This window comes from Astatotilapia calliptera, chromosome 7, assembly GCF_900246225.1.
Source record: "Astatotilapia calliptera chromosome 7, fAstCal1.2, whole genome shotgun sequence".
In the NCBI taxonomy this organism is placed as follows: Eukaryota; Metazoa; Chordata; class Actinopteri; order Cichliformes; family Cichlidae; genus Astatotilapia; species Astatotilapia calliptera.
In genome coordinates this window covers 9,483,378-9,502,310 of record NC_039308.1, presented here as the reverse complement: position 1 = coordinate 9,502,310, position 18,933 = coordinate 9,483,378, and the positions used below count along the sequence as shown (strand labels likewise).

At 40.8% G+C, this 18,933-nt stretch overlaps 1 protein-coding gene across 3 annotated transcripts; it reads right to left on the bottom strand.

Annotated features, from left to right (window-relative positions):
* Window positions 1-2,085: 2,085 nt before the first annotated feature.
* On the bottom strand, window positions 2,086-12,709 carry klhdc4 (kelch domain containing 4). Of its 3 annotated transcripts, none has more exons than XM_026172947.1 (13): window positions 12,462-12,704; window positions 12,189-12,280; window positions 11,073-11,151; window positions 10,270-10,368; window positions 9,753-9,889; window positions 9,535-9,627; window positions 7,956-8,118; window positions 7,791-7,869; window positions 7,484-7,692; window positions 4,982-5,201; window positions 4,684-4,872; window positions 4,281-4,397; window positions 2,086-2,511 (listed from the first exon to the last, which is right to left on the bottom strand). In XM_026172947.1, exons 1-13 carry the CDS (start codon window positions 12,558-12,560, stop codon window positions 2,339-2,341), a joined length of 1,749 nt encoding a protein of 582 aa, XP_026028732.1. In that variant the 5' UTR covers window positions 12,561-12,704; the 3' UTR covers window positions 2,086-2,338. The 3 variants fall into 3 exon arrangements, with proteins under 3 accessions (XP_026028732.1, XP_026028733.1, XP_026028731.1); XM_026172948.1 differs by having other exon boundaries at window positions 2,470-2,511; window positions 4,265-4,397; window positions 12,462-12,706; XM_026172946.1 differs by lacking the exon at window positions 2,086-2,511 and adding an exon at window positions 2,760-3,032 and having other exon boundaries at window positions 4,265-4,397; window positions 12,462-12,709.
* Window positions 12,710-18,933: the final 6,224 nt, after the last annotated feature.

Below are 18,933 nucleotides of genomic sequence, written 5' to 3'. Positions count from 1 at the left end.
AGGCAGATCAAGGACATGCTTCTTGAGGTAGGACAACTATTTAGACTTTGGGTAGCTTTGAAATGCACTTTGTTGTCAGTCACCCATGTATTTTATACTCACACTTTATTTTTTCTTAAATAGCACAATACAATTGAAACACGCAGAGAAGTAGCCATCTGCTGCCTTATCACTTTCCTTGGAGAGAAGGACGAGGACCTTTTCATGGAGTTTGGTGTAAGTAATTCAGCATTGTGTGTGTGTGTGTATGTGTGTGTGTCTGTGTGTGTTCCATTGATCATCTGAATTCATTAAGATTCAGTAAGTATAAAAGTCTAATCTATAATTCACTAACCTATTTTTTAAAATTTGCTTTACAAGGACACCAAAGAACTTAAGGCAGGTGATGAAAACTGCCATCATCAGTGACCGGTACACCCCTGGATCTAACCATAAGACTGCAACCATTGTGGTGGAGGAAACAAAAATAATGGAGGGCCAGAATTTCCCAAGGTGCTGTGTTTTGCTCATGGGCATAATATATGCTCTCAATCTGAGCTAATGCAAATATACTTTTGAAGTTGTTCAGAAGCTGTTCCTTGACCTTGATGGAACCATCATTATGTTAAAGATGTTGACTCTGTTTCAAAAATTGTTAACTGTTTTGAATCCTGTATGTGTAAAATTGATCTTAAAGGTGTTTGCTACATTGTGTAATAGAAAGATGCAAGATCTTGTAAAGTTTGGTAGGCATTGAAAGTTAACATTTACTGAACACTTGCATGGAAGTATTACTGCAACAAAATGTTTTCTAAGTAGATTTTTTACCAATTGAACACATTTGTTTCTGTGGTGTTAAATACATAAAGGCATATTCTATAACTTGGCTGTGATGGTATAAATCTAAATTTCTGGTTTATTTTCACTTTTTAAATACAAAGTGTTGAAATGCCTACTGTTAAAAAAATAAAAAAGTTATTTGATAAAAAAAAATGTTGAATGAATTCCTTTCTTAAAAGCTATTACAATAAAAAAAAAAATAAGAGAAAGCTAAAATGATGATAATAATGATGAAAATCAGCAACTTAATATTTTAAATAATGAACTTTAAAAAATTGTTTTTGTAATTGCTGTAATTAATTACATAACACTTAAAAATCATTTCAAATAATGTGGAAAAAGTAATTGGAGGAACATAATTTTTATGAGTAAACAACTTAAAAATATGTTTTTAAGCTACCAAATATTACGTAAATGGTAATTCAAATCACCTTTGATTATGGAGGATAATTTAATTCCCGTAACTCAATATAGTTTGTTGGTTCAATCTAATTTCAACATAAGTTATCATAACTCAAAAAGACTAATGGAAACTGTTGCGTTAATTTTTTTTGTTGAGCTTAAACAATAGTTTTTAGAGTGTAGTCAGAATATTGATTTTCATATTTTTGCAGCGTGGCTTTATTCTGCATCCTCCCTGCCTTTCCACGCATGCATGGCCAGTAAGGCGGAAACAGACCCAGCACAGAAAACACAAGTCATCAGTAACAGCTATGACACTGATTATGTTTGTTCCTATTTTCCTGACTCTGGCAAATAGAAACAACATGGACAGGATTGTCGGAGCTGCTGGAAGAATCATTGGTAAACAACAAACCACATTAGATGAGTCGGATCACACTGCCGTTTTAGGGAAAACTTGGTCTATCATTGTTGACCAAGAACACCATCTTTATTCTGATACTGAACTAACACCCTGAGGATGATGTCATAGGATGCCTCTAGCTACTAAAAAGGCGTAAAAGGGTGCCAAATGTAATTAGCATACAAAGTAACAAGATGCTTTGTTATATTTCTATAGTTTTATTGAGGCTTTATGTGTGTGCATGTATGAATGTGCGCTGATTATTATCAGCATCTTTATTGTGAACTGATTTGTGAACCAAAGACAATTTCTTTTCTACTGTGGAAAATAAAGTTATTCTAATTCCAAGTACAACTGAGTTGGAGGTGGGTTGCATTTGCTCACTTGCTCAGCTACACTCAAAGACACGATAACATGTCGGCAGCAGTGTGTGAAACATGTCAGCATTAAATATGTTTTGGTGAAATTAATGAATTAAGTGATTTTATTTCAAATGAATGAACATTTTGACCTTTACAAACCATCAGTCATTTGTATTTGTTACTGTTTTCGTTGTGAAAAGTGAATGTAATCGATTCATGACTGAATTATTTTCCCCCAGACTGTTCAAAAGGCATTTTTGAATGTTATATAAAAGTTTACCCATTACAAAAAAGTTTTACACACACACACACACACACACACACACACACACACACACTTCTGCGTATCCTGCTACTGGTCTTCATAGAAGACTTTAGCCATGGCGAGGGCGACCTTGGCAACTTTCTTGTCCTTGGCGTCGGAGCCCATGTTGGCACGTGCCAGTCCTATCCAGTACTGCTCTGTACGGTTCTGGTAATCCGTTACCGTCTCCCCCTCCTGCACTGCGGGGTGCTTTTCTTCATCTGGAAACACACAGTCAGGTGCAGATGTTAGACGAGGGAGCGCCCTGCATAATAGAGACACTAACGTTACTGAGCAGATGCAGCCACAACACAGTTGCATCTCCTCTTAAGTAGCCAGAGCTGTAGTTTATTAACAAAAATCTCTTTAGCATCTGTAAATACAACATTGGTAGCATTACCAGAAATGTCAGAGCTGATGTCTTTGGAGCTAGGGAGTAGTACAAGGATTATTGCTCCACCAAAGCCAAATCTGTGAGACTGATAACTCGAGAATTTAAAAATTAAACAGGTGTAGGGACAAAGCTGAAATCTGAACTAATCCAGAGTTATTTACACCTGGGTGCCAAAATAAATATCCCATTTGCACACATGCATATGCTTGCATTGTTGAGTTGTTTAGAACAGCCAACTGCAAAAGCAAAGCAAAAGAAACCTGTCCATAACAGAGAGAGAGGGAGACACTAACGCTGCATGTGTTCAGATGCTCTCTCTCAGAGTTAATATCTTCGTGCTGAGTATAGCTGTGGAAAGACCGAAAAATGGCAAGAAGCAGAGGTTAAAACACAGCTCTCTAACTTCCTGGAATCACCGCATCAGCTCAGAAATCCTGATTCAAACGTGGGAATGTGGGAAGTTGGGCTTCTGAACTCATTTCAATTAAATTCAGCCCAACAGCTTCTGTTACATTATCTCAGCATCAAGGCTGAAAACGTAACAGCAGTCGTGTGAGTAATTAAAAACTGGCGTGCACACTAGAGACTCTAGTCATGGTTCTTCAAATCTGGGACATTGCTGTAAACGTGGCTGCAGGTTAACTTCTCAGATTGTGACGAACACACTCCAGCCCAGCGCCATCGGCTTTGTGTGCTCTCAATGCCCCACACGATTGGGTGGGAGCAGAGGTAGGACCAATAATGGAATATAAACATGTCCATTGACTCAAACACTGAAACCATACCTACTTCCTGCTCCTACCTACATTTTATTTTTAAGGCAATTATTGTTCTTTGTGCTATATTTATCCTACAATGGTCACTGCTCATTATTTTATAGATTAAGATTATTAATATACATATAAATCAATATGATTAACAGTATATAAAGTAACAGACATTGTTTTTCCTAGGCCAGTAAAAATGCACATGAGAATTTTAAACGTTCAAAAAACTTTCTAAACTGCCTGATACTGCACTGTTAGTATGAATGTCGTGACACGCTGCTGTGTGTGTGCGACAGACCAAGAATGATGAGATTAAAAACAGATGTGGTGGGTGAGAAACTCGATTATGAAATAACGTACAATACGGTACTGTGTAAATGTCTCAGGAGGAACTTTCTTGTCATTTTTTAAGCAACAGTTCTCGTGGCCTTTCAAAAACAACACACAAGTTGTGTCTGTAAAACAGTTTGACAGTTTCGCAACAACATGATTTACAAAAAGCTATTAGCTGAAAACGAGGTATCTCTCAGCACGGCGTGCAGTGTGTCCTTAAAACAAATGAGGAAAAAAACAAACGTATGCAAAGTAAAGTTCAAGATGAAAAAACATGATATCGATGCTCATTTGAAAACATGAGCAGGGAAAAATATTAAAACATTTCACTGAAGTATTAATACCTTTATGAAGCTGCTGTATTAGACTGCAACAGGCAGTGTACAATATAAACAGATGTCATGCACATCCTGAATGGGACTCTGCACTTGTTGCTCATTATAAATAAAGAGAGCACATAAGTGTCGGCCATCGAAGAACCTGAATAATCTCTTGCCTTCCTCGTCCTCGCTTTCCTCTTCGGACTCCTCTTCCTCCCCCTCTGCTCCCTTCGCCTCCTCCTCTTCCTCTTCATCGTCCTCTGACTCAGACTCTTCCAGCCACTCCTGTGTCTCTGTGGAGAGACCATCATAAATCCAAATGAAACCTCACGCCCCTGACTCCCATCTTAACAGCACCTCTCTCCTGCGTCAGAGGATATTCAGACGTTAGCGCACACACACACACACACACACACACACACACACACACACACACGCATGCACGCACGCACGCACACACACACACACACACACACACACACACACACTGGCTGCTTTAATTATGTGCGCTGAGCTGACGGATTTCGTTTAAGGCCTCTTTGTTGTCGCTTTTGGACTTTTATTGTCCGGCTGACTCACTTGGGTCCATTTCGACCAGAACCTCCCACTGGTCCATTTTGTGCAGGTCCAGACAGTAGAAGTCGTTCAGAGTGAACTGGCGGTCGCCCACCTCAAACATCCCCCCGTACAGGTAGAGCTTGCCTTGTCGCACTGTTGCCATGGCGCTGGACCTCGGGCAAGGCTCGATGAGCGGGGCCGTGGCCGAGCCTAATGACGATAAAAACAAAACAAAACAAAAAAAAGACCCTGAAGTTAGGTAGACAAAGATGCTGAGAACTTCTTTCCTTTAGTTTAGCACGAGTGTGTGTAATCTTGCCATCTTCTTCCTCCTCTTCCTCCTCCTCCTCCTCCTGCACCTGAGGACCAGGAATCACTTCCTTAATGGTCATCACTGTTCCGTCCTCAGTGACGATCTCTTTGATGATCTCAGTGGGTCCTTGAGGTGCCGCTGCCTCCTCTTCCTCCCTCTCCGCTTCCTCCCCCTCTGCCATATCCTTTTTCACCCTCCGCCGTTTCTTCTTCTCTGTCTTGTTTCCCTGGACAGACACACAAAGAAGAAATCAAATAAAACTGAGCACACAGAAAGTAAATGGTAATGATAAATGGACAGATTCTTATACAGCGTTTTTCTACTCTCCCAGAGTACTCAAAGCGCTGTATACAACATGCCACATTCACCCAATCACACCCATTCTCACAAGCGCTGTCTCTAAACTGAGTGCTTTTTCCTGACGACAATCAGACTCCGATGGATGCATCGGAGAGCAACATCGAGACTGGAGGAGCCAGGGATCGAACCACCAACCTTCTGATCATATCAATGCTCTTTCTTTTAAACTTCTGTTTCATGGAGATGTGCAAAATAACGTATATCAGAGCAGCAAGTGTCAGATGTGACGTAAATCCTGTAAAATCTCCAAATGTCCATTGAAGACAGATGTTGTACTACAGCTGGTGAAGTGATAAGAACACTAACACATCAGGCCAAATTCATCCACCGAGTTGGGTTGGGTTTGGATCTAACAATGCACAGGGAGTCATTAGTTATTACTAATCTCTGCTCTCTTCCACAGGCTGCTTTTTCTCCCGTCTCCCACCCCCCTCAGCCCCAACTGGTTGCGGTGGATGGCCGCCTTGAGGCAAATGTTGTTGTGATTTTGAGCTACATATATAAAACTAAATTAAATTGATGGCCATGTAAAGAATGCATGTGGACTGTGGGAGGAAGACAGAGTACCCACAGAGAACCCACACAGAGAGGGAGAACATGCAAACTCCACACAGAAAGATCGCAGCTGGCTGGCAGGTTTGAACTCAGGAGCTTCCTGCTGTGACAGCTGAACACTGCACCGTCATCCTGCCCCGATACAGTCTGCATTTCTTTATTCCTCTTTGATGTTGTCTTTTTTCCTACCTTCTGAATTCTGCATTGCATCAGCAGCGATGCTTTATAACTGAACACTAGGGCTGCCACAAACGATTATTTTGATAGTCGACTAGTCACCGATTATTTTTGCGATTAGTCGACTAATCAGATCATCATCCATTGGACGTACAGCGTACAGCTTATTGCACCAGCAGCAACTGCTCTTATATAACTATCATTAGCTTACAGCTTTAAGTGTTTGTGCTAACTAAAAATAAAGACAAGATGGTAGTTTATTAATTTTTAATGAAATTTGCAGATTGTTTCGGTGAAGTTTAATAAACTCCTTGCTTTCTAAAATATAACAGGACACCGGGGTATATTCTCCAGCGTCTCACACTTCTGATAATCAGCTGTCTGCTTGACAGTTTTAGCTGTGCAAAAACTATAACTTTAATCTCAGCCAAACCGATTTACTCAGGAACAAATAAAATACTAAAGAAAGCCAAACAATAACATTTTTAAGTTATCTAAGTGACTTATATATATGTTTAACCTGACTAGCGAAAGACGGCGGTGGGTTTGAAAACGATTTGCCGGGAGTCCGGTGTTCTCACGGCTCTAGTTAGCCTTGCCCCCGCCTAGCTAACGAGCTAGTGGGTAACAGACGTCTCCGAAAACGTCGGAGCGCTTTTGAAAATATGCGGTGTCTTGATAAACTGAGCAGATATTTGAGGTTTACACAGCTACATTCTCGCCTGAAAATATGTTAAACGTTTATTTTGTGACCCAGAAAGAATAATAAGAGTAAAGTTAAAACTAACTAGCTGCCGCCATTGTTGACAACTGCGCTGGGCTGCGCTATGAATTCTGGGACACAGCTTCTTCTTCTTCGGGGTTTAACGGCAGCTGGCATCCTTGTACATGCAGTGCTGCCATCTTCTGTTTCAGTCCGTTATTACACTCTTAAATCCTACTACTCATTCCTGCGTCCTTTGTGATCTTACAAAGCTTCAAACGATGCGTCGACTATTAAATTAGTCGTCGACGATTTTAATAGTCGACATAATCGTGACTAGTCGACTAATCGTGGCAGCCCTACTGAACACACAGCAGCATGCCATCAGACCCCCTCCTCTGCACTGGGCTACATATATGCGATACAAACTATGGACCAGATGAGCTCAAAGCTGCTGAATGTTTGTGATAAAGTGGATCTAGAAGGAAAGTATGAAACTGTGGCTCGACGTATTGCTTATGCTGAGCTATAATTCAGAGCCTTTGCTTTTATAGATCTCAATTTACTACTCCTTCTTTTATGCACACACAGCAATTATGAATGACACCACAGTGTATCAGTTTCCACACTCAAACCACTCAGATCTATAGGTGGAGGTAATTTCATCCTGGAAAGGACCACTCTCATCAGGACAGACATAGATCGTAGCTTACCCTGAGCACACCGGGGAACCAGCGGTTTTTCACTGTGTCATACAAGTACAGGTCATTGTAGAAGTCGCCCTCCAGCGACTCTTCTTCTTCCTCGTCACAAACCCCACCAAACAGCACCGCCCGCCCAGCTGGGCCCACCGCCAAGGAGAAACCAGAGCGAGGAGGGGGCTTACTGCCAGAAGGGTTCAGTCTGGACCACGACCACTTCTCTGCAGGACAGAGGAAAAGTCACAACATATACCACGAGGACAGGAGCAACATCGTTAGACTTGAATGATTTTGTCGTTAACAACTGAGTGTTGTGTACCTTGACCATCTTTACCCTCTCGTTTCAAAAGGAACATGTCAGAGTGGATGGTCCCCTTCTCGACATCCTTCTTGACCCTCTGCATGAACGCACACGCAGTTTAATCAGGCTGTACAACAAAAAAATGACAACAATACGGGGGAGGCTGTCAGACGACACACGCACCACTTTGGAGTATCCCCCATAGATGATGACGCCCATGCCGTCTGGAGTGGAGGTCATCTGACAGGCAGAGCGCGGGGAGGGGGCGGAGCCTGATGGAGAGAGGCGTGACCAAGAAAAGGTGTCCAGGGAGAAAGAGTAGACATCATTGTAGTAGATAAAATCCCTGCAGGGTGAGGAGGCAGAGGCGGGAGCATAAGGACACTGGGCTTTTACACTGAAAAACTGTAGGGATCCACAGATGCATCAGCTAGTGTCACTACTGTCGTCAGCAGCGGTGGATGTTTAATGAAATAGCTTGTGGAGCCACCCTGGGCAGCAACAATTTGAACTATTTTCTGTATGACTTTATCGATCTCTCACATCACTGTGGAGGAATTCTGGCCCACTCGTCTCTGCAGCATTGCTTCAGTTTGAGGTTTGTGGGAATGTGTTTATAGATAGAGGTCCTCTCTTAATGCCCGTCTTTGACTGGGTCATTGCAGCACCTCGATTCTTTTCTATTGAAGTTATTCAGTAGCAGATTTGCTGCAGTGCTCAGGATCAGTGTCCTTTTGCACGACCCAGTTTCATCTAAGCTTTCGCTGTCGGACTGATGGCCTGACATCTGAATCTAGAATACTTTAGTACACAGAGTAGTTCATGGTCGAATTGCGCAGGTATGCTATCTTTAGTTTTCTCCAAAAGGTGCTAAGCATAGTCTAAATAGCTCTATACTTTGGTCTTGTCGGTCAAAAGTACATTATTCCAGAAATCTCGTGATCTGTTTAGATGCAATTTGCTGTCATGCCCTTTTTGGGGAGAAGAAGCTTTCTCCTGCTAACCCTTCCAAACAAACCACTCTTGTACATTCCCATTCTTATTGTCATGTCATTGCAGACTGAAATTGGGGTTAAGTTGCTGGGAAGAGTTTGACAATGTGTTAAACACCTGAATTCTCCAGACCTACAAAACCTGTGCTTTTATAGAGGTGCTGATTATCAGTTAATCAAAGGCATTTGACTGGAAGGAGTAAAGGTGTACTTAGTTTTTCACAAGATTGTATGTCCAAAACATAAAATTTCTGTCCACAAAAAGTGTTAATATGTTACAAGAAGAGTCTGAAACAAACACCGAGCAATGTCCAAATGCCGACGCAATCTTCTAATTTACTGTCATGCTCCTTATCTATTTATTTAACAGTAAAGGAACGCAGTAGAACTTTAGGAGCAATATATTCTGAGTTGTATTCATGCTTGAAGTGATTTTCATTTACCAGTCCCCACGATCGACGAGTCAAATTCTGACACAGTTTTGAGCCGGCCAACATTTCGCAGCCTGATTAAACTTCCATTATAAGCAGGGGAAGGAAGATGTCTGCATAAACAGAGTGAGATAAGGAGGCTTGATGGCCTCAGATTGCTGTGAATGGTATATACGCAATCTCTTACACACGTCTTCACAAATTAATTAGATTTTTTGCATTTAATTTCAAATAATAAATGATTGATTTTCAGTGGATTCAGTTTCTTTGTCACTTCATCCGTTGCTGATATCAAGCAGACCGTGACCACCATGACACCTGTTCAGTGAGCCTGTTTACCTGGTGCTCTCGTGGAAACCTCCAAACACCAGCAGCTGCTTCTTGCTGAGGACCATCCGATGTCCACTGCGGCCCGATGGACCGCCCGGTGCCCTGAAAAGTAAAAACTAACATAACATCTGTACAGCAGCTGGACTTGAGACTCTGTATTTACACAATCCATCTATCAGCAACAACTTCCAATTACTGCATCTATGCTTAGCAGCCTTTGTACGCACTTGATGTTCTCCCAGGTGTGTGTAGCAAAGTGCAGTACCCAAAGGTCCTTGTAGTGATAGAACTGTTCCCCATTTGGAGAGGCAAACTCTCCACCAAACACCCAGAGCTGTCCCCCGCCCTGAGGAACTACCACCGCCTGAGTGGAGGAAAGAAAGGAGAGGGGGAGGAGTGAGGCGGGGGGGAAGAAGACGGCTGCAAAAACAGCACGAGATAAGACAGTTTGATGTCCTCAGATTTAACTGGTTCCCTTGTAAAAGGCTGTCTTGCTGTGATGATGTGCGATTGCTGATAAGTTTTAAAGTTGCCCTCTGATCTGTGCTACAGCAGACTGCCCCCTTGTGGCTGAAATGATAAATCACAACACTATGACAGCACAAATTTGACCCAGGTACTGGCTGTGTGGTGAAAAAGTGTGGTGTTTGCTGGTTTATCAAATGCTAAGAAACCCCTGAGATGTTTAGTTGTAAACTGTGTACCAAAAGACACTTAAGACTCTTCATCTGGGATGTTGTGTACCTGATGAGAACAGCGTGGTGGAGGAGGGTTGGGGATTTCTGATTTAACCCAGGTATTCTTCCTGATGTTGTAGAAGAACAGATCGTTGTACAGATACGTCTGCAAAAACAGAAAACCACAGCAGGGGTTTTAAAACTGTCCACACAAAATCAGCCACGGAAGCCTTAGGCTCATATTAACCATAGGCTGGAGAGATTTAAGCATGTGATGCTTGCAAATAATTATAAAATTTTTAATTCGAAATCAACACACTGTGAAAAAAATCCAATCAGAAAGCAGAGGGTTGTACTATGAAGTAAAAATAACCGGTGAGTGAGGTCTTTGAGCATCACAAAGACACTCTCTCTTAACCTGCGAAAATCACCTTGGTAACTTCTGTTGAAAATGTTTAGTCTCTACTCTGATTGGTTGCTAGGGTCAGTTGAAACACACAGCAGGTTCAAACTAGCATTGGCTGTCCTGACAGGTGCAGCAGCCTTTGAACACAAGATGGCCCATACTCGTTCTTTAGTGACACAGGTCGGTGTGATGACATTTGATGTTGTTGTAATAAAAATAATAAGGTGCAGCCCATGCAACAGGGAGAAAAATACATAGAAAAAGGTGCAAAAGTGGACTACCAAAAATACCAAATAAATAACAAACCAACACTGCAAGAAAAACAAATATCAGTGAAAAGAGTGTTAGATGAACTGTTTCGCTGTGTAATTAGCTGCTCATTCACACTAGGAGACATATACTGAAGGTTGGTACACACGACTGAGCACTAATGCACAATATCATTTATTGGACTAATCTGCTACCTTCTTTCCATTGAAGAATTCTCCTCCAAACAGGATGAGTTCATCTTTCTCAGGATGTGCAGAGAGGGATCCATTCAATCTAAAAAGCATGAAGAGGTAAATCATCAAGCGATTCTTCTTCCTGTTCACTTCAATAGTCCCCGAGTCTTTTCTTTAGCACCACAGTCTGGCTGAAATGTGTTGTTTTGAATACAATCTCTGAACTTATACTGGATGGACTCTGGTGAAATTGCACTCAGTGCACTCATTAACGACTCCGTCAAAGGATGATTCACATCCTTTTTTATTGATCCCTGAAGTTCTACTTTTGGACCGGCATCAAAATGAATGAATGAATGAATGAATTAAACTTTTTGTGTTTTTACTGCAGACTACGTGCACAGCTAACTAGCACATCCTTTGTACTGTGCAGAAGACTTGTGATGGTGTAGAAAACACTGGTAATAATGAAAACAAGTGGAAAGAGGCAGAAAAATGTCCTCACTGGTGCTAAACAGGAGCAAATCCCCCAAACTGTACTTTTTATAACATTGGAATAATGTTATAATGTACTAAATCTTTTAATTTCAGTGCATTTAATTTAATAAATAATGGATTTGTTCATTCATGACAGGGACTAGCAAAAAATTGAGTTGGCATTTCTCTTGTCTACACTGTAAGTCATTTGAGTGAATAATATAAAATCCAAAACTCTAAGTTTTTTTGTAATTTTGACCACAAAACTACGTCAAAACCACGATAAAAAATACAAAATTATAGAAAATTATATCTTTTAAAAAAAATCAAAGGTTGGGATCTGTGGTTGTTTTCTATCCCTCTTACACACTTTCTTTTGCATTATTTTGGTGATTTCTTGTGAATTTCTGTCACTGTGCATTCCTTGTTGATGTTTTGCTTCTCTCTCACTCTGTATCTTTGATTCATTCATCTCTTTATGCACGTTTTTTGTTTGTTTTGTTTTTTTTTTTTGCCTTATTTTGGTGATTTTTATGTGCAATTTATGTTAATTTGCATCTCTTGTTTTGCATCTTTGTTTGTGGGTCACTGTGATGTTGCTTATGACACTGAATTTTATTTATATTTTCCAAATATTGAGCCTGACTCTATGTTTTTCACCTCGGTGATGGAGGCGGACACGTCGTCTCGACAACCTGGGTTTTCTTTGCGTCCAGACTCTGAAACTCAGCGATCAGAGCCTCCAAATCATCCTGCAGGCAGAAAAGGTTAAACGGAGAAGAAATCAAAAACGCCTTTATGTGCTCACCTCATATTAAAGATAATTTGATTCAATAAATAAATAGAATAAATAAATAATCTGCGAAACGTAAAAGGTTTGCAACAGGATAGGGCTTTCCGATTCATCCTATTTTACTTTGATTTAATTGTTACCTCTTCTCGTTTGGACCTTTTTGAAACCTTTTTCTCCATTTTGGCAGCTGTCTTCTCGGCTCCCTTAACCTTCTTCTCCTTCTTGCCTTTTTTCCCCATGGCTGCTCTATAAGCGGACAGTTACTCGTAAAATCTTCAGTTCTTTTGACTTCAGTGCCACATGGAAGCCAAAACAGCCTCTCACGCCGGATTTCGATGCTTTTCCTCTGACAACTGAGAGGTACTTCCGGCAACAAACCTGACGTCAGCACGCTGTTGGGATGTAACAGCGCCCTCAGTCGCGGAGGAGGACTACATAACCGATAAGGCGCTCATTCCCTGCCAAAATGAATCAAATAAACGCGTCCTTAAATAAATAATGAAATGTGACACTAATTAATTTATTAAATGTTTAATTAATTCATTAATAAGTAACATATCAAACGCTTACAATGAAATTAATTGACATTTTATTAATTATTTGTATATTTAATTAATTATCTCCATTTTAATGAATGAAAGACACATTTAATTAATTATTTAATGATGTATACATTTAATTTATTTACTACACCAGAAAGCTCCAGAAATCCTTTTCTGCATTTTGTCTGTGAAGGTTCTCAGTCATCCAGGTCATCGTAGTCAAAGGAGCTTGCAAAGAAAAGCGTCTGGACTTCTTTAAGTTGCTTGAAGACGTTTCACCTCTCATCCGAGAAGCTTCTTCACACCTTGGCTCAGGCAATTAGAGGATCATCAGGGGGTCCTTTTGTCCCTCTGTGGGGGGATACTCCCACTAGGTTTATATCTGGGACTCTCCACCATTTGACCTTAGAACTGAAGAAGCTTCTCGGATGAGAGGTGAAACGTCTTCAAGCAACTTAAAGAAGTCCAGACGCTTTTCTTTGCAAGCTCCTTTGACTTTTCTGCATTTATTACTCCATCAATTTTGAAAGGACTGAACTGCCAAATGAAGCCCAAAACCACGACAGACCCTCTATCATGTTCTACAGTGAGTGTAGACACTCATTGTATTTCAAAGTTGTATTCATACTCCATAAGACTAAGTGCCATTCATTTTCAGTCCAGTTCTTGTGCAGTTTGACATACTTCAGCTTTCTCCCTGTTTTCTTTTCTTAAGAATGACTTCACTTCCACTGAGACCGTCACTGTTCAGCGAAAGGTCTCAAGCCCTGGATCAGTCTTTGCGGATTTCTTTTCCTATTTTTTTAAGTGACATGTTACTACTTTTATTCTCCAAATATCTAGTTTCCTCAAAATAAATAAATAAAACAATACACACATTGCTGAGGTATGCCAAATTAGTTTGGCTAAGAGCTGAATCATGTAGTTGGTGCAGGAATACTATTTAATGCTTGTCAAACTGTGGTATTTTTGACAATTTGTGTAACTAAAGACATGGAAATTTGCATTTATAATGGATTGGATTTATATAGCGCTTTTCAAGGCACCCAAAGCGCTTTACAATGCCACTATTCATTTACTCTCACATTCACACACACTGGTGGAGGCAGCTACAGTTGTAGCCACAGCTGCCCTGGGGCAGACTGACAGAAGCGAGGCTGCCATATCACGCCATCGGCCCTTCTGGCCAACACCAGTAGGCGGTAGGGTAAAGTGGCATGGGGACACAACAACCAGGACAGAGAGCCCGGGGATCGAACCGGCAACCTTCCGGTTACAGATACGCTTCCCAACCCCCTGAGCCACGGTCGCCCCATTTTTGCGACATGCACAAAGTAAAGCATCTGAAGATGCACTTTAAAATTGTTTCTTTGGAAAGTTGTCTGTTATGTGTAGACACAACACTGCTTCATCCCTTTAGCCAGGTGTCTTTTTATGCTTGAAACAAAAAAAACTTCTGAAAATGATCATGTAAAGATATAAACTTTAAAAGATCATCAGAAAGTCTGCAGAACTATTATTCAAAACCACCTCAAAAGTCTGGCTCCTTGGAAGCAAAGTAAATTAATACGATGGATGGTTCAAGACAGATAGCTTCTCTACTCCAAGCTCTACTGGCTAATATTGTGTAGGTCTTCATCAAAGTCTGGACAGGGCACCGCTCATGGAGTCCTGAGGTAGGTTTGGTTGATGCCTTTGTGGACTCCTTGTATGCTCCTTACTGTCCTGCGCAGTCCTGTTAGTCTTCAGAAACGTTTAGATAAAGATAAAATATAAAATAAACTAAGAGTAAATGTGCACCAGTGGCAGAAAGTTTTTGAGGGACACGTGTAGACAGTCACCTGTTTAACATCACGTGTCTGTTTGTCTTTACTTTGTGTGGAATCTCACAGAGAGAAACTAATGGCCAGTTATTTGTCAGTTAAACACCTCTGACCTGCCTTTGACTCAGGCAGCAGTGAAACAACATGTTGGCTGCAGTTTCTAATGTGATATTTATTCATTTACAGTTTTTTTCAATCGCTAACAAGCGCCTACCCATACTTCAGATACTTTTTCTAAACTCTTAACACAGACTCACACCTACAAAACACAATTGGCCAAATGGATAATTTTCTTCTCAAAAATACATTTTGTTAAATATATACTACCTCTTCATTTCAAAATAGAACACATCTTTCTCTGCACACACTAACTGTACAAAAACACTATAAATCTGACTCAAAATGAAATTAGTCTGTCAAAGAATAACACTTGTTTTCACTTCACAAGGTACATGCAGTCAATCAAAGTACACCAGGTTTCAAAATACTGGCTATTATTGACATTACAAAAACTGCATAGACCTTTATGATTCAGTTTTACAGGTATTTGCATGCGAAACATGCAATCCACCATTTTGACACCAGAAATGTCTTGTTTGGTAACTGTATGTCCACATGTACAGTAATGTTCACATTCAAAAGCATTCCAGTAAAAAGCAAACAAGTTTCTGTTTCTTTACTGTTTACTACAGGAGGTACAGTAGAAACACGGTATGATAGGACAGAGAAAGTTCTACAGTATTGCTTACAGTGAACAAAATATCCATGAAACACACAAGCGCATTCTGAACAAAAAAACAACAGCAAAAAGCCAAGATAAAAAGGGGGGGAGGGGGAGGGGGGCTAAAAAAAGGCAAAAAATTTGCATCTAATCTCTGCGATTTTCAGGGTTAGGCCACATGTTTTCATCAACATCACATCTGATGTTATCCAAGTCGATGCACCTGGGATAAAACCGCTTGGTATGTCGGATCCACCCTTGGCAATCGTCAACTGTGATGTCCCTGGAGCCAGCATCCATGGCTTCAAGGAGGGACATCTGGTCATATGGCTGATGGTCATAAACCTTCCACCGCCATGCAGAAAAGAACTCCTCTATGGGGTTGAGGAAAGGTGAATAGGGTGGAAGGAAGAGACTTACCAGTCTTGGGTGGACTTCAAACCATGTTGTTATTGCTTGCGAGTGATGGAAAGCCACATTGTCCCAGGTAATTACAAAGGTCCTCATGTTTTCACCCTCCTGACCCTGCTCTGGAACCAGGCGCTGGTGGAGATCATTGAGAAAGGCAAGCAAGCGCTCTGTATTATAGGGTCCAACCTGACATTTGTGAAGGATCAATCCTGCATTTGCAATTGCTGCACACATGGTAATGTTTGCCCCTCTCTGTCCTGGCACATCAACTGTGGCCCTTTTTCCAATTACATTTCGTCCACGTCGACGCCTTTTGGCCAGATTGAATCCTGCCTCATCGATGTATATGAATTCATGAGGGGCATGGTTGGCCTCCAATTCCATAACTCTCTGAAACAAAGTTTATGTAAGTCATGTTATTACTGTATACCATACTGTACTGTAACCTAGTATTGTGTAGGTTACCTACTTGCAAAGTGCAAAGCTTATAGAACTGGACATTGGATTGAATATACACTATACCTGGACATATTGTCGTCGTAGCTCCTTGACCCTCTCACTGTTCCTCTCAAAGGGAACAGTGTAGAGCTGCTTCATCCGCACTCTGTGTTTGGACAATGTCCGCGTAATGGTTGTGAGGCTGATTCTATCGATATTGTCAAATATCTCATGGTCCGCCACAATTCTAGTTTGAATTTCACGCAGTTTTATTGCATTATTTGCAGTAACCATTTCTACAATGGCAAGCTCCTGATCATTACTGAGGAGCTTTCCTCTTCCCCCAGAGGGTGGAAGATGTTGCATTCTTTAGAAAGACAAAAAATTCAACATATGCATTACTGTATGACCATATTGACATGTCAAGTGAGAATAGAAACAATCCATGTAAAATGCAATACTTACCTGTTGGTTTGTTGAAAGATGCGTATAATGGAGGCAACCGTTGACCGCCTCAAATTGGGCTGCACTCTTTCACCAGCCTCTCTTAGTGAAAGACCATGGTTGATTACATGGTCAATGATAGTGGTACGAATTTCATCACTGACTACTGTTCTTGCAGTCCTTGGAATGCCACCACCACGCATTCTTACACCTCTACCTTGCCCTCTCCTTGGGCCTGCTCTTCTCCCTGGGCCCCTTGCTCCTACTCTTCCTCGACCAGACAATACAGTGTTTGTCTTTTTTTTGTTTCCAAAAACATCACTCCTCAAGGTCTTGCCTTATAAACCCCACTGACTCTAAGCCAGAATGGAAGAAGCTGTGGTTGGCCCAATTTACCCAACATAAATCAGCTGTGTGTCAATTATTCAATTGTTTGTTTATTATCAGCTGAGATCTATTTTTGATATTGATATTGTTTTTGTACTGATATCATTGCAGAAGCAGAGGTTTTTATACTGTATCTAAGGTTTGGAATATTGTTTTTGCTATTGTGGGATGTTGTGTGTTAACATTCGTAGATACTACAGAAACAGTCCATAATTTTGTTGGGAGGTATAGCTTGTCTGTTAAGAAAATGTAAGCATTGTGGAAATGTGTTCACTGACTGCATATTGGGTGAACACGACATGAAATGTGTGAATGGTATGGCTACAACAGACCAATGCTGTGCTAATTGTGTTTAGAGTTTTGCAAATGTGACAACTGTTTGGACAAACGCTTGTTAGCGACTGAAAAAAACTGTAATATAAAACAAAAGCTGTAGGAAGGGCGGGGGGCAAGTTTAACGTTATTTAATATTACAGAGATGTAAAACCAAATTCGTATTGATTTTTTTTTTTCATAAAAAGTAAAAGTAAATACTTTTCTATTTTAAGTAAAAAATAATAATTTTTTATTAGGTAATTTTTAAAAAAAAAATCACACTGTGACAGAGACAATTTAAAAATGGAAAGCACTGCAAACTGTCAGAAGGGGAGAGCTGTGTGTTTCTTTGCTCCCACGTATACCTTCCACAACCACTGATTAAATGGAAGTTTTATCTCTCATCTCCATCCCTTCTAATAATTTCCTATCCGTTCACTGTGATTAAACATAGAAGACACGACTGATAGAAGCGACATATTTATTTATCAAGGCCAGTTTCTGCTGCAGCTATCAGCACTTTCCAACCATCTGCCGGCATATTATGATATTCATTTTCCTTCCCAGCATCTATACTCACAAAAGCTCATTGGCACCCACACCTAGACACACACATACACACACATATACTCACTAGTATCAGCTGACTACAAAGACGCAGCACATGACTTCTCTGCCCACCACTCGCTCTGACTGATAGTCTTTGTTACTTTTGTGAGCAGCCGGGGTGTGTGTTTTACTGGGGTTCAAATGTGAACAAACGATGCCACTAACAGGAACACTGGATACAATCTCTCTTGTGTGCCGTTGTTGTAAATAGTAAAAGACACAGAGAGCAGTCTGTTCATAAGGAAAGGTTAGTAGACAACCTGAGGGACCACGTCTTACAGTTTTTTCTGAATGCTTAAACCCTAACTGTGATTCCTGTAGCACAATCTCTAAAACTATTCAGACTTATAGCAAAACCACTCACTGAGTTTGCAAAACTAAAAGCACAAAAACTGCTTTGCACTCAGTTTGCAATTTTGTAACACACACTTTGCAAAACTGTAGGCACAATTCACTGCACAACACTCAATTACCAAATTTCCAACACACTCCTAGCAAAAGTATACACATGTATGGCTATCATTAACACTAATTTGCCAACTGTCTTGCACACTTTCACATGTGAGAACTTTTTTAGATAATTAGTTCACTTTGCAATCAGCCTAAGCACTATAATACAGGTAAGCTGTGTGTGCGGAGTACAATGGAGGGAGCAGAAAGAGTGAGAAGTAGAGGAGGCCGAGGAAGAGGACGTAGAGGTGAAGAAGTAGGATGAAGAGGACGACAAGGACAAGGAGGAGCGAGAGGAAGACGAGGAGGGGGGAGAGGAAGATGAGGAGGGGGAGAGGAGGATGAGGAGGGGGGAGAGGAAGGGTAGGAAGAGTAAGAAATAGAATTGCTGATGACATCAGAGCTACAATGGTGGACCGTGTAATCAACCGTGGAATGACCCTGAGGGTAGCTGGCCAACGGGTCCAGCCTA